At 46.7% G+C, this 26,495-nt stretch overlaps 2 protein-coding genes across 3 annotated transcripts in view; both read right to left on the reverse strand.

Moving 5' to 3' along the window:
- The window catches only part of ubxn7 (UBX domain protein 7), a 119,527-nt gene extending 99,439 nt beyond the window's left edge, over positions 1 to 20,088 (reverse strand). The window contains exons 1-4 of the mRNA XM_085992000.1: positions 20,007 to 20,088; positions 18,532 to 18,614; positions 16,110 to 16,236; positions 2,596 to 2,743 (exon numbers count right to left, since the gene is read on the reverse strand). Coding sequence (XP_085848126.1) covers positions 2,596 to 2,743; positions 16,110 to 16,236; positions 18,532 to 18,614; positions 20,007 to 20,088 — 440 coding nt within the window. The remainder of the gene's footprint in view (positions 1 to 2,595; positions 2,744 to 16,109; positions 16,237 to 18,531; positions 18,615 to 20,006) is intronic.
- Positions 20,089 to 21,822: 1,734 nt separating this feature from the next.
- rnf168 (ring finger protein 168) overlaps positions 21,823 to 26,495 on the reverse strand; it is a 48,899-nt gene continuing 44,226 nt past the window's right edge. For both annotated transcript variants that reach the window (XM_085990782.1, XM_085990781.1), the window contains one exon: positions 21,823 to 23,629. In XM_085990782.1, coding sequence (XP_085846908.1) covers positions 22,457 to 23,629 — 1,173 coding nt within the window. In that variant the 3' untranslated portion in view covers positions 21,823 to 22,456. The remainder of the gene's footprint in view (positions 23,630 to 26,495) is intronic.

Below are 26,495 nucleotides of genomic sequence, written 5' to 3' on the forward strand. Positions count from 1 at the left end.
ATTAACTGCTCACGAGGTGGTCTCCTCTACATTGGAGAGACCAAATGCAGATTGGGTGATCAGTTTGCTGAACACCTCCATTCAGTTCGCAAGCATGACCCTGAGCTTCCGGTTGCTTGCCATTTTAATTCTCTGTCCCAGTCCCACTCTGACCTCAGCCTCCTACACGGTTCCAATGAAGCTCAAGGAACAGCACCTCATCTTTCGATTCGGCACTTTACAGCCTTCCGGACTCAACATCGAGTTCAACAATTTCATAACCACTGCTCCCATATTTTCCAGAAAGCAGGTGCTGGTAATGATTCTGCTGTTCATGAAAACCCTCCTGCCTTCCACCCTTTCACAGATCTTCCCTTTTGTTCTTTCTTCCCCTTCCCCGCACCTGTACTTGTTTAAAACCGGTTACATCTGTAACATTTTCCGACTCTGACGCACGCGCGCGCACGCATCGATATCATATCCCTCAATAGTTATTAGTGCGTCAACCTTCTCATACCACTAAATCCAGACTCCCAATTTTTTGTAAAGTTGATCTGTATTTTATTTCCTGCTTTTCTACTTTTATTTGTTAGTAATCTTTGCCCCTTTCATAACAATGTTTTTATCTTTTTACCTCATTTTTCCCCCTTTCTCCTCTCCTAATATTTTCTCTCAATTTATTTCAGCTGATCCTTCTGCTTCTACTCAAATAACTATTAATCCAGCTCTCCATTTCAAGACTCAAACCAAGACTTGCCCCACTAAATTTGTTTAAATCCTCCTCCACTGCTCTTTTTACCTTCTCTACAAGGACACTGCTGCCATTTCGGTTCAGGTGAAGGTCATCCCTTGGGGATAGCATTCCCTTATTCTAGAAATCACTCCAATGCCACAAGAATGTGAACCCCGCACTCCTGCACCAGCCGTGCAGCCACATTGACCTTCCTAATTCTCCTCTCCTTAACCTGTCCCTCATGTGGCACATGAAACAATCTTTAGATTTACCACCCTTGAAGTTTTGTTTTTCAATCTAGTTCCCAACTCCTTAAACTGTCTGCAAGATCTCAAACGTCCTTCTATTTATGTCATTGGTTCCAACGTGGGCCACAACTCTGGCTGCTTTTCCTCCTTTCCACAAGTTTTTTTCACCCGCTCCCAGATGCTCTTCATCTGGCACTAGGGAGGTATCATTACCATTCGGGTCTTCTGGTCATGACTGTGAAAAAGTGCTGTCTATACCCCATTACCATCACTCTCCTATTCTTAAAGTCTACCTGCCTCTCAACTCCGTGGGTAGTCCCTTACTCCACGGGGTCACATTGTTGCTCAGGACCATCCTCCTGAGTCGCTGTCACTATCCAACACTACGTTTCTGTTGAACAGTTCCAGTAACTCAGGGGTTCCATACACCAGTGTCTCCTACTGCTATCCCCATGATTGGTCACCCACTTCTCCCTTTCCACATTATCCTTGTGTCCTGAACTGTCTAGCATTGCCTCTTGGAGGACCACATTCTGAAGATTATTATCCAGAAAAAACCCCATCCTCTCTGATGCTGCAGAGTGTGACCAATTATTCCTCGAGCACAGAGACTCTGCTCCAATTTTCTGACACGAGTGCAAATGGGCTGCTCTAGAATACATCAAGAATCTGTAATGGTCCACATATTGCACTCCACACACATTACAAGGGTTCATTGCCATGCCTTTCTGCCAAACTTAATGAAATGAACATAGTGTTGGCCTGATCTCACACTAGCAAAGTCTTGCAATATCAAACTCCTCTTACTCACTTCACATAAGTACTAATATTGGGGGGGGAAATCCTGTCTAATGGCACCTCAAAGGTGAACTCTCTCAGTGGTTAAACTCCACACTCTTCTGACCCCTCAAACTGTAGCTCAAATTTATACAGTCTTAATGTACACGATAGCCCAACTGCCACAGGGGGGAAAAAACTGCCAGAGGACAGCTAATCAAACATCTTTTACAACCAATTAATTACCTATTACTCAAACAGCTCCCTAGTGTTGAACAGCTAAAATGAAGTAAATTAAAATACATTTAAACTGAGAGCACAGTAAAATATATAAATGAATATTTCAGTACTTAGGTTCTAATCACCCCCGCTGAGATTAAATGCCACACTCTCCTGGCTTGCCTCACTCCATTATTGGAGGTGCAGTCTTTCAAGTGAATCCTTAAACTGCCTGTTCAGGTAGACATAAAAAGTTCCAATGACAGTATTCTGAGAGCCTCGGAGTTCTGATATTCCGGGCAACAATCTTTGCTCGACCACCACTAAAAACAGTTGAACTGGTAGTTTACCTCTTTTGTGGGACCTTTCTGTGCACAAGTTGTCTGCTGCATTTGCCTACGAAGCAGTGGCTACATTTCAAAACAAAAAAAGTACTTCATTGTATGTGAAGTGTTTTGGGATGTCCCAAGGATGTGATAAAGCATTATATAAATGCAAGTTCATTCTTTCTTATGGCCTCAGTTGTGGCATGTGAAGAGGGGTGGGGGGGAAATTAAAGTAGCTCTGCATGCCAGGCCGAAGAATCTAAACAATAATTCAACTAAACAGATGATATCATATTAAAAAAAACGAACATACTGTGGAGACGGTCTACTCGCTGATGTTCCTGCTGTACTTGTACTGGGCTCTTCAGCTATTCCACCACCATCCAAGTACATCGTGACAGCCATCTCCAGATTGTTGCCGCATGCTTCTAATATGTGCTTCCCCACACTTTCACTGGCACCTAAATCACAAACACTTATTAGAGAACGCAAGGTATCCCCACAGTACCCATCGTTTAATGGCATACATGCTATTTAACTGCTTAAAAGTATACAGGCCATCTGTTTACCTGATATAAATGCAAGTCACTTCATTTTAGTGTTGCCACTATGCCAAGGGTGCAGTTGTTACCAATGCACTATAGAGAAAAACAGTACAAACCAGTGACATTCTTGGTGAATTAAGAGTCTTGCGCATCTCAAATTGCCACCAGGAGACGTGTACTCACCTCAGCATTATGTACAGTTACAGAGAATATACACAGAAACAGGCCATTCGGCCCAACTAGTCTGTGCTGGTGTTTATACTCCACACGAGTCTCCTCACATTCCATCAGCCTTTCAGCGTATCTTTCTATTCCCTTTTCTCTCATGTACTCTTCTAATTTCCTTTTGAAAGCATCCAAGCTTCCCATGGTAACCACTTCCTGTGGTAGCGAGTCCCACATTCTAATCACTCGAAGTAAAGAATTTCTCCTTATTTCCCTACTGAATTTATTAGTAACTATCCTGTATTTATGATGGACCCTGGTTTTGGATTCTCTCACATGTGGAAACATTCTCTCCACATCTACCCTGTCCAACCCATTCATAATTTTAAAGACCTCTATCAGGTTACCTCCAAGTCTTCTCTTTTCTAAAGAAAGCAGCCCCAACCCATGCAATCGTTCTAATTTTTTTTGCACTTTCTCCAGTGCTTATATCCTTTTAGATTATGGAGACCAGAACTGTGCACAGTACTCTAAGTGCGGCCCGAGAAGGGTCCTATACAAGTTTAACATTACTTCACTACTTTTGAATTCTATACCCCTAGAAATAAATCCCAGTGCTTTGTTAGTATTTTTGATTGCTTTGCTGACCTGCGATGCTGCTTTTAATGATTTGTTCACCTGTATCCCTCGATCCCTTTGCTCTTCTACCCCATTCAGTTTTTTTTATTTTCTAAAAGGTGTAGGTGGTGATTCTATTTTCCTACCAAAGTGAATCACCTCATGTGTGTTAAAGTTAATTTGCCACTTAACTGCCCAGTCTGCAAGTTTTCTACTCTCTTGTATTATGATGCATTCTTCCTCGATGCTAGCTATACCCCCACCCCACACCCACCCATCCGCCACCAGAGTTTGGTGTCATCTGCAAATTTTGATACTGAGTTACTTGTTCTCAAGTCCAAATCATTAATGTAAATTGAATCTTGATATCAAGTGTTGGCAAGGACCCTGTCCCTAAATCATAGAATCATACAGCACAGGAGGCCATTCGGCCAATCGTGCCGGCTCTTTGAAAGAGCTATCCAATTAGTCCCACTCCCATAGCCAGGCATTTTTTTCCCCTTTCAAGTATTGATCCAATTCCCCTTTGAAAGTTACTATTGAATCTGCATCCTCTACCCTGTCAGGCAGTGCATCCCGGATCATAGCTGGCTGCGTAAAAAAAAAAATCACCTCCCCTCTGGTTCTTTTGCCAACTATTTTAAATCTGTGCCCTCTGGTTACTGACCTTCCTTGTGGAAAAGGTTCGAGGGGCTGAATGGCCTACTCCTGTTCCTATGTTTAAGTGGAAAGTTTCTCCCTATCCACTCTATCAAAACCCTTCATAATTCTGATCGCCTCTATTAAATCTTCCCTTAACCTTCTCTGCTCCAAGGAGAACTTCACAGAATCACAGAAACCCCACAGTGCAGATAGAGGCCATTTCGGCCCATCGAGCCTGCACCGACACATATCCCACCCGATCCCTGTAACCCCTACACCAACACATATCCCACCCTATCCCCGTAACCCCACGTATTTAATCCCCCTAACACTAAGGGTCAATTTATCATAGTCAATCAACCTAACCTGCACATCTTTGGACTGTGGGAGGAAACCGGAGCACCCGGAGTAAACCCACGCAAACACGGGGAGAATGTGCAAACTCCACACAGACAGTCGCCTGAGGCTGGATTCGAACCCGGGTCCCTGGCGCTGTGAGGCAACAGTGCTAACCACTATGCCACCGTGCTTCTCTAGTCTCTCCATATAACTGAAGTCTGCCAACCCCGATACCATTCTAGCAAATCTCCTCTGCACCCTCTCCAAGGACTTGACATCCTTCCGAAAGTGTGGTGCCCAGAATTGAACACAATACTCCAATATATTAGAATGCAATTTAACTGAAGTAAAGCCTTGCTACATCCAAGTAGATTTTCCTCAATCCTGTCGGGCTCTCTACTTTTGCCACAGGTCGAGTACAATTATCTGTATTCAGAAATCTGGCTCAACATCATTGTAATCACCTATGGTGCTGACTCCATGCCAGTAGCTAGCTCTTCTCCAACTCCCACAATGCAAAACCGGGAGTCAGATCAGTCCATGATGCATTTGTCAGACCCAATGGCATAACATGCTAAATCTACCAATGGGGGAGTAGTACTGTGAATAATGCTTGCTATACTGTTGGGCATGCCAAATTCAGACCAATTAACCTAGCAGCACTGGAAAAGCAACTGTCTCCACTCTTGGTCTCACGCTGACTGGAGGTCAAAGAGAAGACAGGAGAGTGACACTGGAGTTAAGAGCCTAGCAGGAAGTTACCACATTATTGATGCAAGAGTACGTTTAGGAATATAGGTGTTGTATTGTAACTCTAACAAATGCAGGCAGCCTGACAGAGTGGGGCACTGGTGCTGGGCTGTGCAGAAGAAATATCCTTACATTGTAGCCTTAATATATTGAAACGTTTGCCAGTTCATTGGCCTGATATAACTAGACCTCACTAGTGACACCACTGTACTTTTTAAATAAAACATAGTCCTCACTTTTAACTTCCCTAGCCCAAGGTTTCCTGGCAGAATTCCCCATTTGAGTAAGCAAACATGTGATCTGCTCCAGTCACATCTGCCATGAATAATATTGATCTGTGTTGATTCAGCTATAGATTTCCCCCTGCACTGTGGGGAAGCACTTGGCATCTTCAATAAATGCCACAGCCACAATTAGCAATCCTGCCCTAAAGGGATGAGCCTATATCCAGTCAGTCTCCCCACACGGTAAGTGTGCACTACCCCCACATCACATGCAACATTCATATGCTACACAACATTCGTGAAGACAGGCCACGCGCATGCCCAGTGTAGATGAATACACTCTAGGCATACAAAGTACACAAAAATGCTGTATTCTATATGGCTAGCACAAGTGCTGCACAGAATGACGAATATATATCTCAGTACATGACTGCTGTATTCATGCACACTTCCACTCTATGAATATATCAATCTGCATATGCATGGCAGAACACACAGTCTTAGTGTCTGTGAATGCTACTCCAGATATACACAGAAGATACAATTGGCATATTTGACAATCACAACATACACAAGTATTGCAAGATGCAGGCCAAAATGTGGATAAATCCCCAGGCCCGGATGAGATGTATCCCAGGCTACTGTGTGAGGCAAAGGAGGAGATTGTAGGGGCTCTGACACAAATTTTCAGAACCTCTCTGGCCACAGGGGATGTACCAGAGGACTGGAGAACAGCTAACGTAGTACCATTATTCAAGAAGGGTAGCAGGGATAAACCAGGAAATTACAGGCCAGTGAGCCTAACATCTGTGGTAGGGAAATTATTGGAAAAGATTCTGAGGGACAAAATTAGTCTCCACTTTGAGAGGCAAGGATTAATCGGGGATAGTCAGCATGGCTTTGTCAAGGGTAAATCATGTCTGACCAATCTGATTGAATTTTTTGAGGGGGTGACTAGGTGTGTGGATGAAGGAAATGCTGTGGATGTGGTATACATGGACTTCAGTAAGGCTTTTGACAAAGTCCCGCATAGGAGACTGGTCAAGAAGATAAGAGCCTATGGGATCCAGGGTGCCTTAGCACGTTGGATCCTAAACTGGCTGAGTGGTAGGAGGCAGAGGGTGATGGTCAAAGGTTGCTTTTGTGACTGGAAGCCTGTGTCCAGTGGGGTACCTCAGGGATCGGTGCTGGGTCCCTTGCTGTTTGTGATCTACATAAATGATTTGGAGGAGAATGTAAAAGGTATGATCAGTAAGTTCGCAGATGACACGAAAATTGGTGGGGTGGTAAATTGCGAGGAGGAAAGCCTCAGGCTACAGGACGATATAAATGGGTTGGTCAGATGGGCGGAAAAGTGGCAAATGGAATTTAACCCTGAAAAGTGCGAGGTGATGCATTTTGGACGGACAAATAAGGCAAGGGAATACACAATGAGTGGTAGGACCCTAGGAAGTACAGAGGGTCAGAGGGACCTTGGTGTACATGTACATAGATCCCTGAAGGCAGCGGCACAGGTAGATAAGGTGGTTAAAAAGGGATATGGGATACTTGCCTTCATTAGCCGAGGCATAGAGTATAAGAGCAGGGAGGTTATGATGGAGCTGTACAAAACGCTGGTAAGGCCACAGCTGGAGTACTGTGTGCAGTTCTGGTCGCCTCACTATAGGAAGGATGTGATTGCATTGGAGAGGGTGCAGAGAAGATTTACCAGGATGTTACCTGGGCTGGAGCGCCTCAGCTATGAAGAAAGACTGAACAGGCTGGGGTTGTTTTCCTTGGAGCAAAGAAGGCTGAGGGGGGACCTGATTGAGGTGTACAAAATGATGAGGGGCATAGATAGGGTAGATAAAGAAGAACTTTTCCCCTTAGTAGGGGGGTCAATAACAAGGGGGCATAGATTCAAGGTAAGGGGCAGGAGGTTTAGAGGGGATTTGAAGAGGAACTTTTTCACCCAGAGGGTGGTTGGAGTCTGGAACTCACTGCCTGAAAGGGTGGTAGAGGCAGGAACCCTCACAACATTCAAGAAGCATTTGGATGAGCACTTGAAATGCCATTGCATACAAGGCTATGGACCAAATGCTGGAAAATGGGATTAGATTAGACAGGGCTTGATGGACGGCGCAGACACGATGGGCCGAAGGGCCTCTTTCTGTGCTGTATAATTCTATGACTCTATGCACACAGAGGTCTGCACACACTGGGTACATAGTATTCAACATCCAGGCAAAATTACTCAATTAAACAGTATGATGTATTACAGCAATTTAAAAATGGTTTTGCATGGTGGATGTCTGAGAGCAGCCTCTTTTGTGGGGTGGCGGGCAGAAAGAGAAAGAGCAGAGCAAATCCACATCTCTGGCTAATAGGTAGATACCGCATCAAAGGGAGTTGCCTGACCTCTTTACATAAGTCGCTTACGGGAATGATAGCATAGTGGTTAGCTTACTGGACTAGTAATCCAGAGGCCTGGACTAATGAACCAGCGATGCGAGTTCAAACTACCATGGCAGCTGGGGAATTTAAATTCAGTTAATTAAATAAATCTAGAACAAAAAGCTAATATCAGTAATGAAATGACCATGAAAATATCAGATTGTCATAAAAACCCATCTGGTTCACTAATGTCCTAGGGAAGGAAATCTGCCGTCCTTACCTGGTCTGGCCTATATGTGACTCCAGACCCACAGTAATGTGGTTGACCCTTAACCGCCCTCTGAAATGGCCTAGCAAGCCACTCAGTTGTAGACAACCGCTGTGACCTTCACCACAAGGACTGCAGCGGTTCAAGGCAGCGGCTCATTCTCAAGGGCAATTAGGGATGGGCAATAAATGCTGGCCTTGCCAGTGACGCCCACATCCTAGGAACGAATAAAAAGAGTGTTCCAGACAAGAAGCGCTATCCGTATTGGCTGCTTTACCCAGGCCAGAGGACACTCGCCCATCACAGCAATGCTGCTTTGCTCTACAAAAATTGAATGGGATACCTGTGAGGCACCTTTGAGCCTGACATCGGTAGTGGGGAAAATGCTAGAGTCCGTTATAAAAGATGTAATAGCAGCGCACTTGGAAAACAGTGACAGGATCGGATAAAGTCAACATGGATTTACAAAAGGTAAATCATGTTTGACTAATCTACTGGAATTTTTTGAGGATGTAACTGGTATAATAGATAAGGGAGAACCAGTGGATGTGGTGTATTTGGACTTTCAGAAGGCTTTCGATTAAGGTCCCGCATAAGAGATTAGCGTGTAAAGTTAAAGCACATGGGATTGGGGGTAAGGTACTAACTTGGATAGAGAACTGGTTGGCAGACAGGAAGCAAAGAGTTGGAATAAACGGGTCTTTCTCCGAGTGGCAGGCAGTGACTAGTGGGGTACCGCAGGGATCGGTGCTAGGACCCCAGCTATTCACAATATATATTCATGATCTAGACGAGGGAACTAGATGTAATATCTCCAAGTTTGCAGACGACACAAAGCTGGGTGGGCGTGTGTGCTGTGAGGAGGATGCCGAGAAACTCCAGTATGATTTGGACAGGTTGGGTGATTGGGCAGATGCATGGCAGATGCAGTATAATGTGGATAAATGTGAGGTTATCCACTTTGGTGGCAAAAACAGGAAGGCAGATTATTATCTGAACTGCAATCGATTGGGAGAAGGGGAAGTGCAACGAGACTTGGGTGTCCTTGTGCACCAGTCGCTGAAGGTAAGCATGCAGGTGCAGCAGGCGGTTAAGAAGGCAAATGGTATGTTGGCCTTCATAGCGAGAGGATTCGAGTACAGGAGCAAGGATGTCTTGCTGCAGTTGTACAGGGCCTTGGTGAGACCACACCTTGAGTATTGTGTGCAGTTTTGTTCGCCTTATCTGAGGAAGGATGTTCTTGCCATGGAGGGAGTGCAGCGAAGATTCACCAGACTGATACCTGGGATGGCAGGAATGACGTATGAGGAGAGATTGGGTCGATTGGGCTTATACTCGCTGGAGTTTAGAAGAATGAGAGGTGATCTCATTGAAACTTATAAAATTCTAACAGGACTAGACAGACTAGATGCAGGAAGGATGTTCCCGATGCCGGGGGAGTCCAGAACCAGGGGTCACAGTCTAAGGATAAGGGGTAAGCCATTTAGGACAGAGATGAGGAGGAATTTCTTCACCCAGAGAGTGGTGAACCTGTGGAATTCTCTACCACAGAAGGCGGTGGAGGCCAATTCATTAAATATATTCAAGAAGGAGCTGGATATATTTCTTAAGGCTAAAGGGATCAAGGGATATGGGGAGAAAGCAGGGACAGGGTACTGAATTTGGATGATCAGCCATGATCTCATTAAATGGCGGAGCAGGCTCAAGGGGCCAAATGGCCTACTCCTACTCCTATCTTCTATGTTTCTATGATCCCTACATTGATGGTTTTGACAAATTGTGGACCTTTCTGATCTTGCTTTGTATCAGTTTAAGATCTATAAGGATATGTAAAACTTCTCATTGTGAAGAATTACTACTGAGAATTGCTACAAATTCTTGGCGTTGAGACACTATACAATCAAGTGTTCTAAACTAGCCAAACCTACTTTTTTGTTTCACTTTGCTTATGAATAAACTCACTGACCTACATTGGTTCCCAGTTAAGCAACGCCTCTATTTCAAAATTCTCATCCTTGTGTTCAAACCCCTCCATGGCCTCATCCCTATCTCTGTAATCTCCTCCAGCCCTACAACCCTCCAAGATATCTGCGCTCCTCTAATTCTGCCCACAAGCATCCCTGATTATAATCGTTCAACCATTGGTGGCCGTGCCTTCTGTTGCCTAGGCCCCAAGCGCTGGAATTCTCTGCCTAAACCTCTCCGCTCAATCGAGTAGCCAGTACTGAGGCGTGGTTGTAGGGTGACCAAGGTTGGGAACTAAATATTCCAGGGTACTTCACTTTCAGAAAAGATAGGCAAAATGGACAAGGAGGTGCGGTAGCCCTGATAATAAAGGATGAGATAAAGACAGCAGGGAGAAAGGATCTCAGAAAATAGGGGTGTAGAATCAGTGTGTGTGAAGCCAAGAAATAACAAAGGGCAGAAAACACTGGTGGGAGAAGTTTATAGGCCCCCCAAGAGTAATCATTGTGTTGGACAGAGTATAAATCAGGAAATTAGAGGAGCATGTAACAAGGGTAATCGTGGGGGGACTTCAATCTTCATATAGACTGGGCAAACCAATTGGCAAAAATAGCTTGGAGGACAAGTTCATGGAATGCATTCAAGACAGTTTTCTAGAACAAAATGTCAAGGAGCCAACTAGGGAACAGGCTATTTTAGATCTAGTATTGTGCAATGAGACAGTTAATTAGCAACCTTATAGAAAAGAATCCTCTGGGGAAGCATGATCATAATATGATAGAATTTCATATTAAGTTTGAGAATGATGCGGTTAAGTCCGAAACAAGGGTCTTAAATTTAAACAAAGCCAATTACAGAGGTATGAGGGGTGAGTTGGCCGAGGTAGATTGGGAAATTAGATTAAAAGATATGATGGTAGATAAGCAATGGCAAACATTTAAAGAAATAATTCATAATTCTCAATGAATATACATTCCCTTGAGGAATAAAATTGCCACTGGAAAAGTGGTACAGCGATGGCTAACTAGAGAAGTTTAAAAGAAGCTTACAAAATAGTAGTAAACCTGAGGATTGGGAGGTTTTTAATAATCAGCAAAGGATGACCAAGAAATTGATAGAGGGAGAAAATAGAATACGAAAGTAAACTAGTAAGAAATATTTTAAAAAATTGCAAGAGCTTTTACAAGCATGTAAAAAGGAACAGATTAGCGAAAGTAAACATGGGTCCCTTAGAGGCAAAGACAGGAGAAATTATAATGGGGAATAATGAAATAGCAGAGACGTTAAACAAAGATATTGTATCTGTCTTCACAGTAGAAGACACAACGAACATACCGGAATTGTGGGGAACCAAGGGTCGAATGAGACTGAGGAACTTAAAAGTAGTTAATATTAGTAAAGAAAAAGTACTGGAGAAATTAATGGGACTAAAAGCCAACAAATCTCCTGGACCTGATGGCCTACACCCTAGGTTTTTAAAAGAGGTGGCTGCAGAGATAGTGGATGCATTGGTTTTGATCTTCTAGAATTCCCTATATTCTAGAACGGTCCCTGTGGATTGGAAGGTAGAAAATGTAACCCCGCTGTACAATAAAGGAGGGAGAGAGAAATCATGGAACTATAGGCCAGTTAGCCTATCAGTAGTAGAGAAAATGCTAGAATCTATTAAGGGCGTGGTAACAGGGCACTTGGAAAATCACTATAATTAGGCAGAGTCAACAGGTTTTTATGAAAGGGAAATCGTGTTTGACAAATCTATTAGAGCTTTTTGAGGGTATATCTAGCAAGGTAGATAAAGGGGAACCAGTTGATGTAGTATATTTGGATTTTCAGAAGACATTCAATAAAGTGCCACACAAGAGGTTGTTGCACAAGATTAGGGCTCACAGGATTGGGGTAATACATTAATATGGATTGAGGATTGACTAACGCACAGAAAACAAGTAAGAATAAATGGGTCATTTTCAGGATGGCAGGGAGTGGAGTGCCGCAAAGATCCGTGCTTGGCCTCAGCTATTTACAATCTATATCGTTGACTTAGATGAGGGGACCAAGTATAACATATCCAAGTTTGCTGGCCATATAAAGCTAGGTGGGAAATTAGGCTGTGATGAGGACACCAAGAGGCTGCAAGGGGAAATAGGCCGGTTAAGTGACTGGGCAAGAAAGTGGCACATAGAGTATAATGTGGGGAAGTGTGAAATTATCCACTTTGGTAGAAAGAATGGAAAAGCAGATTTTTTTTTTATAAAAGGTGAAAAACTAATAAATGTTCGTATTCAGAGGGATTTGGGGGTCCTTGTACAAGAATGAGTTAGCATGCAGGTACAGCAAGCAATTAGGAAGGCAAATGATATGTTAGCCTTTATTGCAAGGGGATGGCAGTACAAGAGTAAGGAAGTCTTGCTGCAATTATATAGGGCTTTGGTGAGACCACACCTGGATTACTCTGTACAGTTTTGGTCTCCTTACCCAAGAAGGGGTACAACAAAGGTTCACTAGATTTATTCCTAGGGATGAGAGGGCTGTCCTATGAGGAGAGATTGAATAGAATGAGCCTATATCCTCTACAGTTTAGAAGAATGAGTCGTGATCTCATTGAAAAGTATAAAATTCTTAGAGGGCTTGACAGGGTAGATGCGGAGAGGCCGTTTCCTCTGACTGGAGGCTCTAGAACTAGGGGTCATAGTCTCAAGATAAAGGGTCGGCCATTAAGGAGAGACGAGGAGAAATTTCTTCACTCAGAGGTTGTGAATCTTTGGAATTCTCTCCCCCAGAGGGCTGTAGATGTTCAGTCTATGAGTATATTCAAGTCTGAGATCGATAGATTTTGGGGCACGGTGGGAATCAAGGGATATGGGGATAGGAAAGGAAAGTGGAGTTGATGTAGATCAGCCATGATCTTATTGAATGGTGGAGCAGGCTCGAGGGGCTGCAAGGCCTACTCCTGCTCCTATTTCTTATGTTCTTATAGGATGAATCTGACAGCACGCAACTCATTCGAGGTACTCAACACAGCTTCCAGATACAAACTTGATTGAGTTTTTTGAAGAAGTTACTAGGCTAGTATGAGGGTAATCCCATTGGCATTGTCTACCTGGATTTTCAGAAAGCTACTAGGTTGGTGGATGAGGGTAATCGTGTTGGCATTGTCCACCTGGATTTTCAGAAAGCCTTTGATAAGGTACCTCATACTAGGTTACTTCACAAGATAGAACTTTGTGGTATCAGTGGGAATTTGATACACTGGATTAGGAATTGGCTCCACTCCTAGAGCCACAAAGTTGTAGTTAATTGTTGTGGATCACCCTGGAGGGAGGTTACTAGTGGTGTCCCCAGGGATCAGCGTTAGGCACACTACTCCTCACTGTTTTTATTAATGACCTGGACAATGTGTTGGGAGTGTGCTCAGGAGGTTTACAGGTGATACTAAAATTTGTGCAAGCATTTAGTCAGTGGAGGAGCTAGGGGAATGGGCCAAACAATGGCAAATGGTATTTAACCTAGATAAATGTAGCATCATGCATGTAGGTAGGACCAACACAGAATACACTTATTTACAGGAAACGATACTGAAAGAGGTCAAGGTAAAAGGATTGAGGTGTATTTTGTGCACAGATCACTGAAGGTGCACAATCAACACAGAAAAGTATTGGGTTATATTAATAGAACCCTTCGGTATAAATCAAAAGGGCACAATTCTGTTACGATACAGGTCATTGGTTGGACCACATCTGGAGTATTGCGCCCAGTTTTGGTCCCCTCACACGATGGGCAATATAGTGGTCTTGGAAAATGTTCACAGGAGTGCTACAAGAATTATTGTTAACTTAAAGAACCTTAGTTACTCAAATAGGCTTAAAGAGTTGGGTCTATTTACTTTAGAGCAGCGCAGACTTAGAGGCAACCTGAAAGAGGTATATAATAGTGAAAGGGCTGGATTGCATGCCTCTTGCTAGATTAGGCAGGTTGGAGGACCAGGGGACATACGCTTAAACTACGCAAATGTAGGAATAGACTGGGTGCTGGTTCTTTCCCAGAGTAGCGAGCCTCTGGAATGCATTGCCGGCTTGTGGGGTGTGTGTTGACTCTCTGCATGGTTCTTGGCTAGGGCAGAGATCACATCATATAGAAGGCAAGTGTTTTTACAGATCACGCTTAGTCCATGTGATCTCCTGAAGGGGTTGGAGAGGAATTTTCCATTTTTTTTACCCCTTGGTGGCCCTGGGTTTTTGCATCTCCTAGGAGATTACATGGCAGCGGGAGGGTAGGAAGTGTCGAGTTATGATGCTCCAGCCATCACGAGTTTGGGGCAGGCTTGATGGACCAGCTGGTCGTCTTCCGTCCGTCATTTTTGTATGTAGGGTACAGGACTGCTGTACAAAGGGAATGGGGGGTCTGCACTTGGCAGGCTTTTGATGGTGATGCAGGAGGCTGCACAAACACCACACTGGGGCAGCTACTAGGGGGTCTGAGCAAGGAGGTTGCACTATTCCCACAATGGAGGAGATGTTAGGAGTGTGGGACAGAAGGCGAAATTAACCCCACATTCAAGCAATTGCTGGAGGTCAGTGACTGCTAGGGGAAGAGAGACTGCACTAACCATATGCTGAGTGTAAGGGGGGGGCGCGCTGTACTAACCCCACACCTTGTGGGGGGGGGGGGGGCCTGCAGACTGTACCAACCCCTCGCTTTGGGGGGGACGGGACTGTACTAACCCCACGTTGGGGGAGGGGAGAACAGGACTGAACTAACCCCACACCAGAGGCGGGGGGGGAGAACGGGGGAAGAGACTGTACTAACCCCACGCCTGGGGGAGGGAAAATGTATTAACCCCATGTTGGGGGGGGGGGTGGGGGGGCTGCACTAACCCCATGCGGGGGGCAGACTGTACTAATCCCACACTGAGGGAGGAGGGGGGCTGTACTAACCCCACACTGGGGGAGGGGGGGGGGTGGACTGTACTAACCCCACAGTGGGGGAGGGGGGGGGCGGACTGTACTAACCTCACACTGGGGGAGGGGGGGGCGGACTGTACTAACCCCACAGTGGGGGAGGAGGGGGGGGGCGGACTGTACTAACCCCACAGTGGGGGAGCGGACTGTACTAACCTCACACTGGGGGAGGAGGGGGGAGGACTGTACTAACCCCACACTGAGGGGGGGGGGGGGAAGGAGGGCGGAACGGTACTAACCCCACACTGGGGGAGGAGGGGGCTGTATTAACCCCACACTGGGGGAAGGGGGGGGGGCAGACTGTACTAACCCCACAGTGGGGGAGGAGGGGGGCCGACTGTACTAACCCCACAGTGGGGGAGATGGGGGGGGCTGACTGTACTAACCCCACACTGGGGGAGGAGATGGGGGGGGGGGGACTGTACTAACCCCCCACCGGGGGAGGAGATGGGGGGGGGGGGGACTGCACTAACCCCACACTGGGGGAGGGACAGGCTGCACTAACCCCACACTGGGGGAGGGACGGGCTGCACTAACCCCACACTGGGGGAGAAGATGGGGGGAGACTGTACTAACCCCACACTGGGGGAGGGACGGGCTCCACTAACCCCACACTGGGGGAGGGGCGGGTTGCACTAACCCCACACTGGGGGAGGGGCGGATATACCAATCTGCCAGGGGTAGGCGGGAACATTAACTCCACACGGGGCCCACCGGGACGGCCCGTTTCCGAACACCCCTCGGCTCCCCCTCCCTCACTCCTGCAGCAGCAGTCCTTGCGGCTGTGGCTCGGCCCCCTCCCCCCCCGGTGCAGCCCTCGCCCCGCCTGCTCTCTCGCCCGGGCACTCACCCCCGTCGCTCCGGGCTCGATTAGTCTCCCACCCTCACCCTCCTCGGGGCGGGCCCGCGCTCCCTCAGGTGTTTACCTGTAATGGCTGTAAACTGCCGAATTAACGCGGGCCCGCGCTCCCTCAGGTGTTTACCTGTAATGGCTGTAAACTGCCGAATTAACCCCTGCAGCGCCGACCCGGCCGACCCCGCTCCATCACACAACCGCCGCCATCTTACAGCGAGCGCCCACGCAGGCGCACTCCCACCGACAAACACAACCTCTCACCTCGGCTCCTGTCTTGACATCAGCCGCTCGCATCCCATTGGCCGGCAGCGAGCGGCAACCGCCAGCCAGCTCGGGAGAGCCGGCCGCGATGCAGCTCGGGAGTCATAGGCCAGGACAGCCCTGCGCTTGCGCACGTCGCGCTCTGTGCTGATTTGAGCCTGTCCAACGACATCCTTTGTTCAAGGTAGGAAAAACCATCCCTGCCTTTGTTTTCAATTTGCAACATACAAAGTATTGGAAATTGACCAACGGGTCTAGGCTCAGCCTAGTGCCTTGAGCAGTGTATTCCATTAAATGCTTTGGTTTAGACATTTGAAGTAATTATGTTCGGACTTTTAACAATTCATTTAAACATTTAGGACTTTTGAATAAGGGCGGAACATAAGTTTGAAAAGTATATTTATCTTCGACTCTAATTCCATTTTGGCCCAATCCCATTGCGACGTTTAAGTCTCTCAAACAAGTTACTGAAAAATTCACACCTGTACAATTTCAATTTCCCCACTGGAATCCAGATATGCCAACTCAAAAATCTAGTAACAGTTAACCAGCAAATTCAAAAATGCTGATAAACTGACAAGACAAAAAGGGTTGTGGCCTGGGCCACTGACTTACAGTAACCGCATACGTTGTTATCAGTGTTTTGGCGATCGGATCACATTCTGCAAAGTGGTCAGTTTTTCTGTGAAAACTGAAACTCAGTAGCCTTACCTAACTTATGACATGAAAATAAGCAGTTACCCCGAGAGTGCAGTAACACATAGATTTGCTATAATTTAAGGTGCAGGTGTATCCTTATTTGTAAGGAAATACAAAAGTACTTAAAAGTACATAGTTGCAGTGAAGAATTTGGCTATTTCTGAAGGGGAATGTATTTTCTGGAGTAATACTGGAAAGTGTGAGGTTATGCACTTTGGCAGGAAAAATCGTAGAGCAAGTTATTATCTTAATGGCAAGAAACTGGAAAGTACTGAAGTACAAAAGGGATCTGGGGGTCCTGGTGCACGAAACTCAAAAGGTTAGTATGCAGGTGCAGCAAGTGATTAAGAAGGCCAATGGAATGTTGGCTTTCATTGCTAGGGGGATAGAATATAAAAATAGGGAGGTATTGCTTCAGTTGTACAAGGTATTGGTGAGACCGCACCTGGAATACTGCGTACAGTTTTGGTGTCCATACTTAAGAAAGGACATACTTGCTCTCGAGTCAGTACAAAGAAGGTTCACTCGGTTAATCCCGGGGATGAGCATATGAGGAGAGGTTGAGTAGATTGGGACTCTACTCATTGGAGTTCAGAAGAATGAGAGGCGATCTTATTGAAACATATAAGATTGTGAAGGGGTTGGATCGGGTGGATGTTCCCGATGATGGGTGAAACTAGAATTAGGGGGTATAGTCTTAAAATAAGGGGCTGCTCTTTCAAAACTGAGATGAGGAGGAACTACTTCACTCAGAGGGTGGTAGGTCCATGGAATATGCTGCCCCAAAAAGCTATAGAAGCTACATCATTACATAAATTTAAAACAGAAATAGACAGTTTCCTAGAAGTAAAGGGAATTAAGGGTTACGGGGAGCGGGCAGGAATTTGGACATGAGTCTAGGTTCGGATCGGACATGGCCCTGTGGCTAGCGGAGTAGGCCCAGGGGCCGTGTAGCCTGATCCTGCTCCTATTTCGTGTGTCTAATTCTGTTAGATTCGGGAGATGGTTCTGTGATAGTAGATTGGAGGTTAGGATCAGATCAGCCATGATCTTATTGAATGGCGGAGCAGGCGCGAGGGGCCGATTGGCCTACTCCTGCTCCTATTTCTTATGTTCTTATGTCTGAGGGAATACGCCTCCAGGAAAGTCAAGGCAACTAAATGCATACGTGTCACCCAACAACAACTTGGATTTATATAGTACCTTTAAATGTAGTAAAATGTCCCATGGCACTTCACAGCAGTGTTTTAAAACAAAATTTGACACCAAACCACATGAGGAGAAATTAGGGCAGACTGGGTCACAGAGGTACATTTTAAGGAATGTCTTAAAGGAGAAAGGAGAGGTAGAGGTGTTTAGGGAGAGAACGCACAACCACCCATGGTTGAGCAATTAAAATCAGGGATGCTCAGGCCCAGTAGAATGATTATCTTTTGTACAAGCTTTAAAATGTGCGTATCTGGTGCTGCCTTAATTTATTTTTTAAAATAGTGGCTCTCCAATGGCAGTGCTCATGGTGTGTTGAACAATATGCTGTTTTATAACAATGATGAGATCTCCTTCTGAGATAACTACAACTTGGCACCTACCACCATGTCCCACTGGTTAGCCCATTGTTCAAAATGATGAGTAGAACACACCGGATCCGAGTCCAGCAACAACACAGTATCATCTGTGGAAAAGGAGTGTACAATTCTTTCAGGAATACCCAGGACACTCCAAAGCTATGATGCTATTCAAGACATCACTGTTGAAGACATCAAATAAGATGGGTGCAGGTGGACAACTTTACCTCGCTCCTCTTTAAGGAATAGATGCTGGGTTTTCCGGAGATCCTTACAGAACCTGGATAAAGTTCAAGATCTGGCCCTTTAATCCCATAAATTCTAGCTTATTCATGATGGCTGAACGTCACACTGGAATGAGAAGACTAAAAGAAGCTTTAATCGAAATTTTTAAAATTATAAAAGGTTTTGATAGGATGAATAGGGAAAGACTATATCCTCTGGTCAAAGGAGTCATCAATTTAAAATTGTCACTCAGAAAATGAGGAGAGGTTAAGAAAACTGTCTTTACCCAGAGGGTTGTTGGAGCATGGAATGCTTTGCCACGGAGTGTTTGAGGTAGGAACCATTACATCTTTTAAGGAAACTTTGAATAAATATTTGAAGCAGAGAAAGATGCAGGACTAAGGGAAAAAGCAGGGCAGTTGGATTACTCTAGACTTAGATTGCTCTAGTAAAAGGTCAGTGCAAACATGATGGTTCGAATTACCTCCTTCTAGGTTATAAACTTCTATGATTCCTCTAAGTAAAAGTTTAAAATAAGCAAAAGATAAAGCTGCTCCTCACAAAAAACTCCATATTTAAAAAATGCTTAATCAATAAATGGAAAAACAGCATCAACCAATTCTTTAAATGGTTATTACAGAGCAATATAATAGAAGTGTTTAAAGTTATGAAAGGATGGAACAGAGCAGTTTCCAATAGTTGAAGAGTCAAGAATGAGGAGCCTTAGATACAACTTGTAGCGCCTTTAACCTAGTAAAATGCCCCAAGGAGCTTCACAGGTGTTATAAAACAAAATTGGACACCGAGCCACACATGATGATATTAGGGCAGAGGTAGGTCAAAAGAAGTACGTTTTAAGGAGTGTCTTAAAAGAGGAGCGGGAGAGAGGCAGAGGGGTTTAGGGAGGGAATTTCAGAGCTTCAGGCTTTGGCAGCTGAAGGCACAGCCACCAATGGTGCAGCGATTAAAATCAGGGATGCTCAAGAGGCCAGAATAATGTGGATTTCAAAGTCCTGAGACCTCAAAAGTGAGAAACTACAAATATTGAAAAAAATTATAGGTTAATTTTGATATATCTATGTGTTAAAATTCATTTATGATTCAGCAAAAACTATGTAGACATTAGCTATATTAGCAGTTATATTTCCGTATTGAAAGTAGGTGACATTTTAATGTCCATTACATAGCCTGCTGATCTAGGAGGCTCCATCTGCTCCTGTATTAGAAGTTAAGTTTTTAAATTGCTAAATTTAAAGTTAATTAATTTAACCCACCTTTGTCAATGAGAGCACTAGATACCACGGCTTGATATCTGCAATGGTGCATTCTGTCCCATGGCCCATCTATTGGCTCCATCCTGGCTCTGATAATTGTAGGCCACTCAACTGGCCTGTCCATGCTTCCATTCTGACTAGGTCTGGGCCAGCCCCAAGTGTTTGCATGCCTCGCAATGCTCCTTTGGCCATTTTGCAGGCTCAATGGTCAATCTATTCCTGTGTGTGGCTTGACCCCAAAAATTGAAGCCCACCCATCACCACCCAGTCCTAACTATTCATGAACACAATGGCCTCTCAGTGTGTAACACATGCTGTCAAAACAGCTACAGATGAAGTGGAAAGAGACCCAAGAGTCTTGGGAGACTCAATGCTAAATATGTTCAACCAATGCACAGCAGCAAACAAAGCTAATTGAATGTTGAACAACATAGCCAAAACAATTCAATATAATTCAGTCATCATGATCAAATTCTCTGATCAGACCACACCCAGTTCTGGCTGGCTGGAGGCAATGCAAAGAACAGCCACACAGCTGGTTGCTGGTTCAGGGGTTTAAGATATGAGGAAAGGAGTTGTGATCTCAGAGGTATACAAGATACTAAAAGGTATGGAAAAGGCAAATCTGGAATATTTAAATTAAATCGTGGAAGTAGGACAAGGTGACAGGTTCAAACTAGTAAAAGATAACTTTAGGTATATCAGCTGTAAATTCTTCCTCACGCAAAGTGATCAATATATGGAATGGACTCCCAGATAGAGTGGAGATGAAGAAAATCTTAGATGCACTTAAAACAATTAGATACTGCAATGGGGGCAGTGTTTCTTTCCCCCCTGGATGGATGAACTAATATGGGCCAAATTGTCTTATAATTATCTTGTGAAAGGTCATTTGAAAAGCTGTTTCCTGGCTTTCACGGAGAGCCAGGTTTTGAAAATGAGTGGGCAGGATTCTCTAAACAGCTTCCCCATGACATGGGAAACCTCTTATTTAAGACAGTTCCAGTTTTAAGAACAGGGCATTCACCTGAGAACACTCTTCAGGGTACCCCACACCATCCCACTTCAAAAGCAGGTTCCTGCTGAAGGCTAGTAACCAGCTTTTGAATTACAAAGAGGAAATTCCCATGCCCCATTATTTAAACTACTGTTCCCCTGCAAAGGCAATTTAATGTTCCCAATTCCCCACCCTGGGCACCCAATCTTTCACACCCCTCACACTTTCCCTACTAACACCTTGGTCTCAAATACTCATGCCCTCCCACTTCTTGCCCTTTCATTCTTTCTCCTACAGTCGCCTGCCCCAAGCACCCACCCCTCACCATTTCACTCTCAATCCAACCATCCCCATCTCAGCGCCCTATCCATTTGAATACACAGAGTCTTGGTGTCAATGTCTCATCTGAAAGATGGCACCTCAGAATGCAGCACTCCCTCAAGTGAAGTGAAATACCAGCCTCAATTGAGTGTTCAAGTCTCTGGAGTGGCACATGAATCCACAACCTAACTTAGGTGAAAGTTCTACAACTCACCCACACCCAACTTTGACCGTGTGGATTTTTTTTGAAATAGCGAACATCTGTTTGGGTATTAAATCAATTATCTTTCTTCCTCCTTCACCTCCACTGTTTGTTTTGTTCACATCCACTACCTTCCGGTTCAGACACAGGATCTACACCGGAAATGTTAATCTGTCCTCTTCACTAAAGCTGTTGCATAATTCTAGCATTTCTGTCTTTATTTAAGATTTCCAGAATGTTGTTTTCTTTCTTTTCTTCATTATTCAAACTACTTTGAACCACCCCAAAAACAAACGTCTCAAGCATATTTTTAATAGCATTAAGCCCATGCAAATAAAAAGTGGTACAGATGGAGACATTTCAGCTTCTTTTAAACAATGATGAAGTAGAATACAAATATAAAATACTAAACAGAATACTGAACTACAGTGTTTAGGTTCAGGGATGAAACAAAATTGAGAATCAAATATTCTCATAATTGCATTTAATACATGAACCAAATCACATTAAACTTTGGACACAGGTGCATCAGAGCTATTACTGCAACTTTTCCTTTCGCTATTGCAGTGCTCTAAAGATGCACCACTCTGTATAAAAGGAATCCCAATGAAAATTTAGCATCGTTTGAGTGTTTATGGAGGAAAACTACAGTGAGCATCACAAAAATTTCAATTGTACAACTTTGTTACAACGTTCTCAACAAGAACGACTGCTCGAATAAATTTAATGGGGGATTTGAAGCTCTGGATGTAGTCGACAGAAAAGCTTCAGAATGTTAGGTGTCTGAACTTAGACAAATGGGAAAATCTGGCAAACAAGAACTAAGGCTTGTGACAAACTCTAAACCTGACATTTTAAGTATGAAAGCCACATTAAACAAACCAAAAATGCTGGCAATCCAAACGGTGGTTAAATTTTGGCACATGCCTGTTACTTAGTGCCATGTTTCTGGAACATTTCAACGATAGTCTGCTGTTTTTTATCGTTTCTCAGTTCATTAACAGAAATCAATGCTGCAGAGTTGGCATCCATGCAATTAACTGGTCTCTGACGTAGGGTCCTTTGATTTTTAACTTGGCTTGCTGGATGCTGCCAGATTCTACTTTTCCGCCTGCTTGTTGTAGGTGAAGAATCTGTGAGCGTTGTTTGCTTGTTATGTAGTTCTGAGGGGCTGAACTTTGATCTCTGCAACCTTCTGGAAGTTTGACGGCCCTTCTGTGTTGCCAATGGGTTTTGGTTTTTAACAAGCACCCTTTTCTCACAATTTGTTGGGGGTGATCTGTTGGTCCGAAGCAGATATTCATCAGGTGATCCTCTTCTTCTGTTCACAGTCTGCATCTCCTTGTCAAGTTTCTTCTGTATTTGTAATGCCAACAGTCTGTCCTGTTCTTCCATCCTGTGCTTTTCAGATTGTTGTTTCTCCCAGTCTGAAAGTTGCTCTTCATGGAAGATTCCATGGGAAAGCGGAGTGCTTTCAGTGAGCTCATTATGGACATTAGGACAAACTTTTCTCTTTTTAACAGTAAAGCAAGTTTCTCCATCTACTTCAGAGGAATTCCATGTTTTTCTTTTCACAACAGTTTTCAATTTAATGGGAGTTTGGTTCACAATCTGGTGTTTTGTGCCTTGATCTTGGATTGGTTGTTTCAATGTAATGCCCTCATCACATTGTACTGTTGCATTGTCTATACTATCGAAACCACAATGGCTTGCACTAGTGTGTGCATAATCATCAAGTTTATGACTTAAAATTGGCACAGTTGCAGAATCTAATAGATCATCTTCACCATTGCTATTAATGGAATTTACCTTTAATTCTGTAAGTGGTACATCTTCCTTGCACCTCTCTCTGCCCTTCCGTACACCGCTGCAAACTCTCACCATCTCATTTTCATTGTCCTCTGGGCTGTGCTCACTGGTACACTCGCCTATTTGCTGATGATCTGTGATGGCTGCAGTGGGAGTTCTTTCAATACACAGGGCTAACTCTGACTGGGTTGAACTGGAGACTGGCTCCTGCTCCTCTTCAGCTTCACAGTGAAAAGGACAAATACTTGCAATTGAGCCACTGCTTGAAATTATGTCATCTGCATCAGCATTCTCCTGAATAAAAACAGATTATAACTTCAAATGTTTGCAGACTATTCAAATGTCTTCAGAGTTAACAGTACAATATTTTACCATATTTTTAATGCAACTGAATGCAAGAGATCTTGCACTACTTAAATTAATTTTCTCATTCTGATCTGAAGTTTACCAAAACCTTCTCAAAAAAGTAATGCTTTAGAAAGCAACAGTAGTGATGTTACTGCTGGGACATGGAGTTGAAGGTGCTCAAAGTACTGTCACATGACCTATTTTTATTGTTCCTATTTAGGAAAAACAACCCTCAAGTGCTACTCTCTTTTTACTTTTCAATCTGGGGGCAGTGTCACTGGGCTCCATTATGTAATGTGGAGACCCAACTGTAATTAAAGGACAAACTTGGGGGACTGACTCTCCACATTTACTTTCTGGGAACTGATGGCCTTAACCTGAAGGCAATTGTATCGAACCACATTTTTGAGAGTTTCTCAGTTTACAAGGAGACAGAACAGAGGGGTGCCATTGGCTGAACTCGTGCCAACTTTTCTCACTTACTGGCTTCAACTCTGGTGTGAAACATTCCCCGCTGTGAAAGCAACTCTGCCATCCTCCAGTAGGCGGTTGCCGGACCATGCACAAGTCAAAATGTGCCATCTTAGAAGTTACACCTATTATTACTTTGAGATTCTACTGGCATTTCTAGAAATGTTTCAGCATTATCTCCATTTACTTCCTAGACAGTTCCCCAATAAAGGGGGTCTGTTATAACTTCAGTGGCAACCCACTGGGAAATCAGATGTCCTTTACACCCATGGGAAGTGGTCAGTTATTTTTGGATTTTTGACCCCTTTCCCATAGAAAGGATCCAGATAAAAGGTATTTCAAAATGCGCTTCAAGTTAAACATTCCTTTAAAAAAGGAGTTTGTTTCTCAGGAGAGCCACATGCTGCAATAATCCAAAATCAGACTAAAAGGTGTTGAATATGCTAATTAGTTGTTTTTAGAGGGGGGAAGGGCGGGCGGGGGGGAGGGAGGGGGCGGGGGGGGGGGGGAGGGAGGGGCGGGCGGGGGAGGGGGCGGGGGGGAGGGGGGCGGGGGGGGGAGGGAGGGGGGGGGCGGGAGGGGGCGGGGGGCGGCGAGAGGGGGGGGCGGGCGAGAGGGGGGGCGGGCGAGAGGGGGGGCGGGCGAGAGGGGGGCGGGCGAGAGGGGGCGGGCGAGAGGGGGGCGGGCGAGAGGGGGGGCGGGCGAGAGGGGGGGCGGGCGAGAGGGGGGGCGGGCGAGAGGGGGGCGGGCGAGAGGGGGGGCGGGCGAGAGGGGGGGCGGGCGAGAGGGGGGGCGGGCGAGAGGGGGGGCGGGCGAGAGGGGGGGCGGGCGAGAGGGGGGGCGGGCGAGAGGGGGGGGCGGGCGAGAGGGGGGGCGGGCGAGAGGGGGGGCGGGCGAGAGGGGGGCGGGCGAGAGGGGGGGCGGGCGAGAGGGGGGGCGGGCGAGAGGGGGGCGGGCGAGAGGCGAGAGGGGGGGCGGGCGAGAGGGGGGGCGGGCGAGAGGGGGGGCGGGCGAGAGGGGGGGCGGGCGAGAGGGGGGGCGGCGAGAGGGGGGGCGGGCGAGAGGGGGGGCGGGCGAGAGGGGGGGCGGGCGAGAGGGGGGGCGGGCGAGAGGGGGGCGGGCGAGAGGGAGGCGAGGGGGCGGGCGAGAGAGGGGGGCGGGCGAGAGGGGGGGGCGGGCGAGAGAGGGGGGGCGGGCGAGAGGGGGGGCGGGCGAGAGGGGGGGGCGGGCGAGAGGGGAGGGGGGCGGGCGAGAGGGGGGGCGGGCGAGAGGGGGGCGGGCGAGAGGGGGGGCGGGCGAGAGGGGGGGCGGGCGAGAGGGGGGGCGGGCGAGAGGGGGGGGCGGGCGAGAGGGGGGGCGGGCGAGAGGGGGGCGAGGGGGCGGGCGAGAGGGGGGGCGGGCGAGAGGGGGGGCGGGCGAGAGGGGGGGCGGGCGAGAGGGGGGGCGGGCGAGAGGGGGGGCGGGCGAGAGGGGGGCGGGCGCGAGGGGGGCGGGCGAGAGGGGGGCGGGCGAGAGGGGGGGGCGGGCGAGAGGGGGGGCGGGCGAGGAGGGGGGGCGGGCGAGAGGGGGGGCGGGCGAGAGGGGGGGCGGGCGAGAGGGGGGGAGGGCGAGAGGGGGGGGAAGAGAGGGGGGGGGAAGAGAGGGGGGGGGGAAAGAGAGGGGGGGGGAAAGAGAGGGGGGGGGGAAAGAGAGGGGGGGGGGAAAGAGAGGGGGGGGGAAAGAGAGGGGGGGGGAAAGAGAGGGGGGGGAAAGAGAGGGGGGGGAAAGAGAGGGGGGGGAAAGAGAGGGGGGGAAAGAGAGGGGGGGGAAAGAGAGGGGGGGAAAGAGAGGGGGGGAAAGAGAGGGGGGGGAAAGAGAGGGGGGGGAAAGAGAGGGGGGGGGAAAGAGAGGGGGGGAAAGAGAGGGGGGGGAAAGAGAGGGGGGGGAAAGAGAGGGGGGGGAAAGAGAGGGGGGGGGAAAGAGAGGGGGGGGAAAGAGAGGGGGGGGAAAGAGAGGGGGGGGGAAAGAGAGGGGGGGGAAAGAGAGGGGGGGAAAGAGAGGGGGGGGAAAGAGAGGGGGGGGAAAGAGAGGGGGGGGAAAGAGAGGGGGGGGAAAGAGAGGGGGGGGAAAGAGAGGGGGGGGGAAAGAGAGGGGGGGGGAAAGAGAGGGGGGGGGAAAGAGAGGGGGGGGGAAAGAGAGGGGGGGGGAAAGAGAGGGGGGGGAAAGAGAGGGGGGGGAAAGAGAGGGGGGGGAAAGAGAGGGGGGGGGGAAAGAGAGGGGGGGGGAAAGAGAGGGGGGGGGGAAAGAGAGGGGGGGGGAAAGAGAGGGGGGGGGAAAGAGAGGGGAGGGGGAAAGAGAGGGG

Source organism: Somniosus microcephalus, chromosome 6, assembly GCF_052327205.1.
Source record: "Somniosus microcephalus isolate GS21.2 chromosome 6, FLI_Smic_1.0, whole genome shotgun sequence".
NCBI classification, from domain to species: domain Eukaryota; kingdom Metazoa; phylum Chordata; class Chondrichthyes; order Squaliformes; family Somniosidae; genus Somniosus; species Somniosus microcephalus.